Source organism: Sinocyclocheilus grahami, unplaced genomic scaffold (assembly GCF_001515645.1).
Source record: "Sinocyclocheilus grahami isolate Dianchi unplaced genomic scaffold, SAMN03320097.WGS_v1.1 scaffold90.1, whole genome shotgun sequence".
Lineage (NCBI taxonomy): Eukaryota > Metazoa > Chordata > Actinopteri > Cypriniformes > Cyprinidae > Sinocyclocheilus > Sinocyclocheilus grahami.
Window position 1 is genome coordinate 354,942 of NW_015505269.1, and position 8,818 is coordinate 363,759.

Sequence of the window (8,818 nt, forward strand, 5' to 3'; positions counted from 1 at the left end):
TTATTCAGCAAGGATGTGTTAAATTGATAAGAAGTGATAGCAAAGGTTTATATTGTTAGAAAAGATTTATATTTTTATGGCTGATGGAAATTCAGCTTTGCATCACAGAAATATATTATTTTTTAAAGGATATTAAAATAGAAACCATTATTTTATATTGTAATAACATTTTGCAAGATTATACACACACACAAACACACACACACACACATTTATTTATTAAATATTTCAGTATGACATCAGCGGTATCATAAATCATAATCATAAATGTTATTATACATGCATACAGAATCTGGTCCAGTTAATAAACTGTAATCAATAAGAAAGAAAGAAAGATAATTGCCTCTTTTAACTCTAAGGATTTTAGTCTTTAATCAAACATTTTTTGTAGTAATGAACTAAAAAGTAAAGATGTGGTGTATAAACACAGCTCTGACTCTAAATTCTGATTGGATTGGTTTTGTTCAAAAGTAGTAAATATATAGCCTATATCTCAAACTATGGTGAATAATAATAATAATAAATTAAACCTTTTTTGTAGGTAATTTGCTATTAATATTTTAAGAAAACTTTTCACCTTACATAAAGAGATTTGTAACCCAAATGTAGGTTTTAAAGCCTACAGTATGAGGTGTACGGATAACCGCGGTATCAGCCCATCTATGTGACTGCACCAGGTGCGAGTAGGGGTGTGCGATATATATCGTCTGCGATAATATCGTAATTGTTGTTTTAACGATGTGCAATTTGACATTATCTAGTATTTTGCAAAACGCATACATTACGTGATGAAGTCTAGCGGGTTAAACAGTGCACGTGCGCATTTAGAGAGTGTTCTTTCACTGCGTGATTCAGTCTATTAAAATGCTTTAAGAAAGATCACAAAATTCAAGATATGGGGGAAGAAAATGTACATATTAATATAATCTCATATAGTTAAAATCACACGAAGAGTGCAGTTTTTTTTCTTCAAAAATAAGCAAGATTACAAATGTGATAGTGATTTTATACAACAGTTCAATAAACAACAAGCCAATATTAAGAGACTTACGTTTTAAACACCATATTGCCAGTTTTTGCTCTACTTCGCCAACCAAAAATAATTCCAAACAGCCACCACAGAACAGTTCTGCGTCTCTGAGCAATGACGGTGTTTAGTTCCTGAATGAATCAAATGTTTAAATGATTCTGTTCAATCACAATGACTCACTTGTTAACAGTGACTTGCTGCCACCTACTGGCGATTTTAATTTCACATTTAAAATATCTTTTCTTTTTTAAAATAATTTCAAACATCAGTATTCAATGTTTTATTTGTAAAATATCAAAACATTATGCATTTGTAACTGCAGGTTAAAGCACTCCATGTCCCTCTGATCTGAATTAAATAGTGTGTAAATACATCTAAATGTCACTTCAGATGCAACTTCTTGATACTGGTTTCATTTGTTTGGTAACAGCCTGGATGTCTCATTATTCCAATTGACTGATTAAATGTAACAATTTGACTCAAAAGATGCACACTTTAAAAAAATGGCTTTATTAAAAGGTAAAAATGCCCATAAAAGGTAAAAATTTAACTGATGTGAACTTGTCACACAGAATGAAGAATATCACAAACTGCAGCTGTCCATGGTAGTCAGATATCAGCACAATAACACACTCGGCAAAATATCTTCTAATTATCGTTATCGAAAATATCCCAAAGAATATCGAGATATTATTATTTTTTCAATATCGCACACCCCTAGGCACAATGACTCACTTGTTAACAGTGACTTGCTGCCACCTACTGGCGATTTTAATTTCACATTTAAAATATCTTTTCTTTTTTAAAATAATTTCAAACATCAGTATTCAATGTTTTATTTGTAAAATATCAAAACATTATGCATTTGTAACTGCAGGTTAAAGCACTCCATGTCCCTCTGATCTGAATTAAATAGTGTGTAAATACATCTAAATGTCACTTCAGATGCAACTTCTTGATACTGGTTTCATTTGTTTGGTAACAGCCTGGATGCCTCATTATTCCAATTGACTGATTAAATGTAACAATTTGACTAAAAAGATGCACACTTACCTCATTATTCCAATTGACTGATTAAATGTAACAATTTGACTAAAAAGATGCACACTTAAAAAAAATGGCTTTATTAAAAGGTAAAAATGCCCATAAAAGGTAAAAATTTAACTGATGTGAACTTATCACACAGAATGAAGAATATCACAAACTGCAGCTGTCCATGGTAGTCAGATATCAGCACAATAACACACTCGGCAAAATATCTTCTAATTATCGTTATCGAAAATATCCCAAAGAATATCGAGATATTATTATTTTTTCAATATCGCACACCCCTAGGTGCGAGGCAGTTCTTCTTCTTAAGATGCTTCATATGCATTGATATTCACAAAAGTTTCATTTTAAATGGATATTTATGCTTTGGTTTATCAGTGTACTCATTACAAGAATACTGTATACGGTTAATCAGGAGTATGGTGAGAAAAGAAGACATCTGCAAGTTGGAAATCCCAGAGGGTTTGAGAATGGACCTCAGCCTTGATCCTGATCTACTGAGAGACATTCAGATTTCAGCTGCCAAGAGATTAATAAATGGTTCAAATTGACCAATTTCAATCAAACAGGAAGCAGAACTCATTTATGATGTCATGTTAAAGTGAAAGTATGCAGAAGCTCATACTTCCACTTTGAACATGTGGAAAAAGTTATCATTTTTATCTTTATTATTCTGTGTTCTTTTATGCAATGACAGGGCATCAGCACTTTGTTATATTTCCTCGACCAATCAGATTTGAGGATGGTAACTTACTGTTGAACATGAAAACAACAAATATGGGTTAAAATAATTTTATTTAGATTTTTTTTACACCAAAAACATTAAATTACATGACATCTCAGTTTTTATATATGACTATTTGCCCTTAAAAAAAAAATAAATGACAGCAATATATTTATGTTTTATGATAAGAATGAGTATTTTTATGATGATGAATATTGCACTTTGGATACAGGCATATAGAGGTCCCTGAATATTATGTTCTCAATTATTTTGTAATTTTTTTGGTTTATTAAAATGAGCAGACTGACATAATGGAAAATATTTTGATACATTTGAAACTGACTGCATGCTGCTTTAACATTGTTTGTTTAGTGAATGTTATATTTTGACACCAAAAACTGCTGCAAATAAAACTGTGTTTAACTATATTTTAAAATCTTTGCATTATGATTTCATAATAGTTTTTTAATTTTTTTAGTAAGACCATCTATTATAATTTATTGTAAGTTATTCATTAAGATCCCACATACAAATCCAAATTAAACAAAATGTCTCAGGCTTCATATACATCCCAATCCATAAACACTGATTCACAACAACACCCAATTAAATATGAAAAATCAGCATGGATTACAAGTCACACTACAGTTGACTAAAAACAGAAATTTAATCAGCAACACAAGTTAAGTTGTACAATCAGGTTTGTAATATTCACATTTGGCCATTAAATTACAAATACCGCCTTGCAAGCTGAAAGTATGCAGCTGGTTGGGAAACTACAATACAATAGGAGTGTCTTGAGGAGCTTCATCTCAACTAATGGTGGAAATTAAGCAAAATCCAAGGAGTTTGCTGTTAATGCCTAATTAGAAGAATAGCACACATACTCCATTAATTCTGAACACTGCAAAGAACTGCAATGCAAAGACATTAATGTCTTACATTCAGTGCATTTTTGAAGACTTTTATTCAAATAAATATTTTATGTGGTATACGTTTTTTGCAGGTATCTTCAATGCTTAATTTGGATACTAATGAATAACACATTTTATCACATTATCATTATTTGATTAGTTACAACATTATTTATTGTACATGGAATCTATTAAATTAAAGAATATTATTTTTATACCATTCCCATCATTCACCCAGAATTCACCTCTGAAAGTGAAGAGCAGCATCAAACATTCAGTGTTTCTTCATGGAGTCGAGGATGCGCAGGATATAGATGAACAGGTTGACTATGTCCAGGTACAGGTTGATGGATGCAAGGACGTGCTCCTCTGGTGACAGCTTATGCATCAGCAAGTGAGTATCGAAAATAATGAACCCACAGAACAGCAGAGCTCCCGCCCCGGCAAAGACCAACTCCATTGTGTCATTGTAGAAGAAAAGCTGTAGGACACAGAGTGCAACTGATGAAATGTGTCACGTTTTTTGCAGGTATCGTCAATGCTTAATTTGGATACTAATGAATAACACATTTTATCACATTGTCATTATTTGATTAGTTACAACATTATTTATTGTACATGGAATCTATTAAATTAAAGAATATTATTTTTATACCATTCCCATCATTCACCCAGAATTCACCTCTGAAAGTGAAGAGCAGCATCAAACATTCAGTGTTTCTTCATGGAGTCGAGGATGCGCAGGATATAGATGAACAGGTTGACTATGTCCAGGTACAGGTTGATGGATGCAAGGACGTGCTCCTCTGGTGACAGCTTATGCATCAGCAAGTGAGTATCGAAAATAATGAACCCACAGAACAGCAGAGCTCCCGCCCCGGCAAAGACCAACTCCATTGTGTCATTGTAGAAGAAAAGCTGTAGGACACAGAGTGCAACTGATGAAATGTGTCTTGAAATTAAATAAAGCGACTTGACTGTATGACTCTTTTATCAAGTCAATCAATTTGATAAATAATCTTCAATACTACTATATATATATATATATATATATATATATATATACATATACTAATTTTCGATTTTGTTTTCCCTTAATAATAAAAACCTTCATTTAAAAACTGCATGTTGTGTTTACTTGTTATCTTTGACTAATATTTAAATTTGTTTGATGATCTGAAACATTAAAGTGTGACAAACATGCAAAAAAATAAGAAATGAGGAAGGGGGCCAACACTTTTTCACACCACTGTATAGTAGTGCTGTCAGATGTGTGTGTACTGTGTTATTATGTATATATAAATACACGCACATACAGTATATATTATGAAATTCTGTTATATACCATTCTGTTTAATTTAGCCTTAGACTCACCCTCATAAAGCTTGCAATGATCAAGATCCACAGGCCGGCAAACAGACTAAGAAAAAAGATGACCAATTAGGATTTTTTTTTAGCATTTGCATTATTAAAAAACAAAAAAACAAAAAGGACAGACAACCTGTTGCAGCAGGCTCTCTATTAAACAGACTGATAATATGACTGAAGAAATTCTTCAGTCCTCCTCACAAAGACATACATTTTTCCTCCCAGCGACTTCCCATGCCGATGGGTGGACCATGCATCACATCATATAACAGAGTTATGACTCATGGAGCCCCATTATTTTTGTTACATTTCATTTCAATGACTGGAAAGAAGAATGTTTCTCCAGAGACTATTTCTGCCACAACGCAAAAGAACATCCGCACGGATTCAGGAGTAAATGGATTAAAACAATAATTCTTACACTCAGTTACTGTGATGAATGTGACAGATCCGGGTCTTGAGCGGACGAGAACGAGAGAATTACCTGGCTCCGAGCTTGCTGAAGTCTCTTTTAGACTGGAAAGTGTAGGCAGTGAGACCCAGGAACACAGCAGACGTGAGCACAAAGGCCTGGAGCACTATGCTGTACTCATAAAATGTCACTAAAACCAGAAAAATATGGTATCAGATGATCCATCAAGGAAGTATCCATTGATATTATGTGACTGGACTTCTATAAATTAAGAAAATTAATGAACATACCCGCAGTGGCTACAGACAGAGATTCCAACAGAGTCTGCATAAACATTTAAAGCCATTACATTACAGTACTTCATAATTAATATGAAGTGCATAAATATATGCACGTACACACACATATATACAGTATATACATACACACACACACATATACATATATATATATATATATATATATATATATATATATATATATATATATATATATATAATGTAATATATATATATATATATTTATATTTATATACACATTTTTGTGGCATACTCACAAATCCAAACAGCAAGTAAAGGTTGATGGGGTGCTGGTGACGGTACACAGCCAAGGCAAGGAGCAGGATAAGGGACCCGATAGCAGATATCAACACCAGCGAGGGACTGAAAAATTAACAATTTATTTAAAATTAATTAAAAATTAATTGCTCACATTAATATATTGACATAGATTAACGTGCAGTTTGTACCATTTAACAGCCACAATGATGTGGTGAACCTACAGTGGAGGATGTGCTCTTACCTTTCGTGCACAAAGTTTTTAATGGGGTTACAGAGCATGAAAAGGGCAGATACAGCAGTGGTGACGATAATCTGCAATGACAGGATGGTGTAGACCTTGCGGAGGAAATCTAAAGAGAAATAACACTTGAGCATAAACTCTTCAACCATACATATATTACATTTCATAAAATTAAACAAGATGTTTGATTTGTTGTTTGGCTTCACTGGGATTATTTACACTCTCAAACAAGATGTCTACAGTTTACACTAAACCTCACACTAATAGTTACATTTGAAAAAATCAATAAGGAGCCTCATGACAGACTGGTAGGCTATACAATAGGAGTGTCTTGAAGAGCTTCATCTCAACTAATGGCAGAAATTAAGCAAAATCCAAGGAGTTTGCTCTTAATGCCCAGTTAGAAGAATAGCACACATACTCCATTAAATCTGAACATTGCAAATAACTGCAATGCAAAGAAATGAATGATTTCACATTTGCGCCATATGTCTCCTGTTTACCTGGACCTCACAAAGAAACAAGGTGAAATAAATAATTGAAATGCAACAGGGTTCCCACAAGATGTTTGATTTGTTGTTTGGCTTCACTGGGATTATTTACACTCTCAAACAAGATGTCTACAGTTTACACTAAACCTCACACTAATAGTTACATTTGAAAAAAATCAATAAGGAGCCTCATGACAGACTGGTAGGCTATACAATAGGAGTGTCTTGAAGAGCTTCATCTCAACTAATGGCAGAAATTAAGCAAAATCCAAGGAGTTTGCTCTTAATGCCCAGTTAGAAGAATAGCACACATACTCCATTAAATCTGAACATTGCAAATAACTGCAATGCAAAGAAATGAATGATTTCACATTTGCGCCATATGTCTCCTGTTTACCTGGACCTCACAAAGAAACAAGGTGAAATAAATAATTGAAATGCAACAGGGTTCCCACTCCAGCTGTTTTACATGTTATTCATTTCCAGGCAATGTTGTTATATAGACTGTATTACTGATTACGTAGACACAAAAGGCCTTTAAATACATGTCAATTGCGACTCACCCATCCGGATATGGACGCTCGCCGTCGCGACGTTCGTGCCATAATTAAAATCATCCTCAATGGATGATCGCGGATACTTCTCCTGATTCATGTTTGATCGAATTAAACGCGTATCATTTACTCACAAATACAAAAGTGATAATACGACGCTCTCTACCGTCTTTCTGTGGTTTTCGTTTTCATTTCGTACTTCAAATACGTGCTTACTGCCACCTAGCGGATCATAGAAACAACTAACAGTGAGATTAGTATGCATTTATTATGCGTGTTTGTTTTTAATGCTGTCGAGTGTGGATAGTGAGATATCCTCAAATACACTTTACAGTAGGTAATATTATACTTAAGTTGTCATTGCGTTACATGACTGCTAAACAAAGCTTATAAAAAAACAAAAACGTTTAATTGACTGCCAAATGTCCATGTAATACTAAATTATTAAAGATAATAATATAAAACCTGTAGCTAAATAATGTAGCTGTATAATTGATTTTGGTAATATCAATTATTCTTTTATCCAAAAAGTAAATCTATTTCCACTCTAAAGTATCAAGGAAGCTATCATAATGCATCGTTTGATGCTCGATTGAATCGGTTCTATTTAATGAATCATTAGCTGGTTAGTAACGGTGTGAATGATTCGCGATTCAGTCAGAATCGTTTAGACAGTTCATACAGGCATTTAATTACTTGAAGCGGTAAAACTATAAGGCGAAACGAATATAAAGTACGATAACAGTAGATAAAGTAGAAATATTTACTTATCCGTTGAAAAGAAGCCCGAACGTGTCCTACCGTTTGTCAGTGATAAAGAAGATAATGACTAAGAGCAACACCTGCAGCTTGTGAACGACTCAGGTAACGGCATTTTCCAAACAAATAACCGAAACACGAAAAAGTACTTAATACCAAAAATTACCACAATGTCATATGATACATGAATACATTCAAGGCCTATATCATCGTGTTTGTTTGTTTTTACATGAGCCTATTATTTGAACAACTTTGAAGCACCATACACATATCACGACACAACAATTTGATAACTAATTGGCAATTTTGACAACTATATGGGTCATTTTATAATTAGGGGTACATTTCACATCAAAACAGCTTGGTTTCAGTTTATAGCCTATAATGTTTTTCATAAGTGTACGGTAGCCTAGTTGCCAAGCTTAAATATTAAATACCCTTTTGGTGTTACAAGGGAAGGATATTTGGTGAAATTGTAATATGTTATGGACATGTATGCACAGTGATTGTTTTAAAAGAATTTTAAGAATTATATTTTTGCAGATGTCATTGTGATATTCTCAGCACAGTCAAGAAAGTAATTTTTGAATCATTATTCTGCCTTAAAGATCATTTTGGTGATTTTAGTAGATGTTATGCAAAACTCCAATCTGTGTGAATATGAAATATACCCTGAAAAGATAAGAGAACCAGCATTCTAGTTATTTCAAATGTT

General features: G+C 33.3%; 1 protein-coding gene across 1 annotated transcript; it reads right to left on the reverse strand.

The window, feature by feature from the left end:
- Nucleotides 1-4,240: 4,240 nt before the first annotated feature.
- Nucleotides 4,241-7,541, reverse strand: tmbim4 (transmembrane BAX inhibitor motif containing 4). The gene is made up of 7 exons (XM_016274790.1): nt 7,354-7,541; nt 6,300-6,408; nt 6,055-6,160; nt 5,789-5,822; nt 5,571-5,688; nt 5,093-5,138; nt 4,241-4,636 (listed from the first exon to the last, which is right to left on the reverse strand). The coding sequence occupies exons 1-7, from the start codon at nt 7,442-7,444 to the stop codon at nt 4,430-4,432; spliced, it is 711 nt and encodes a 236-aa protein (XP_016130276.1). The 5' UTR covers nt 7,445-7,541; the 3' UTR covers nt 4,241-4,429.
- Between the last annotated feature and the right edge of the window lie 1,277 nt (nt 7,542-8,818).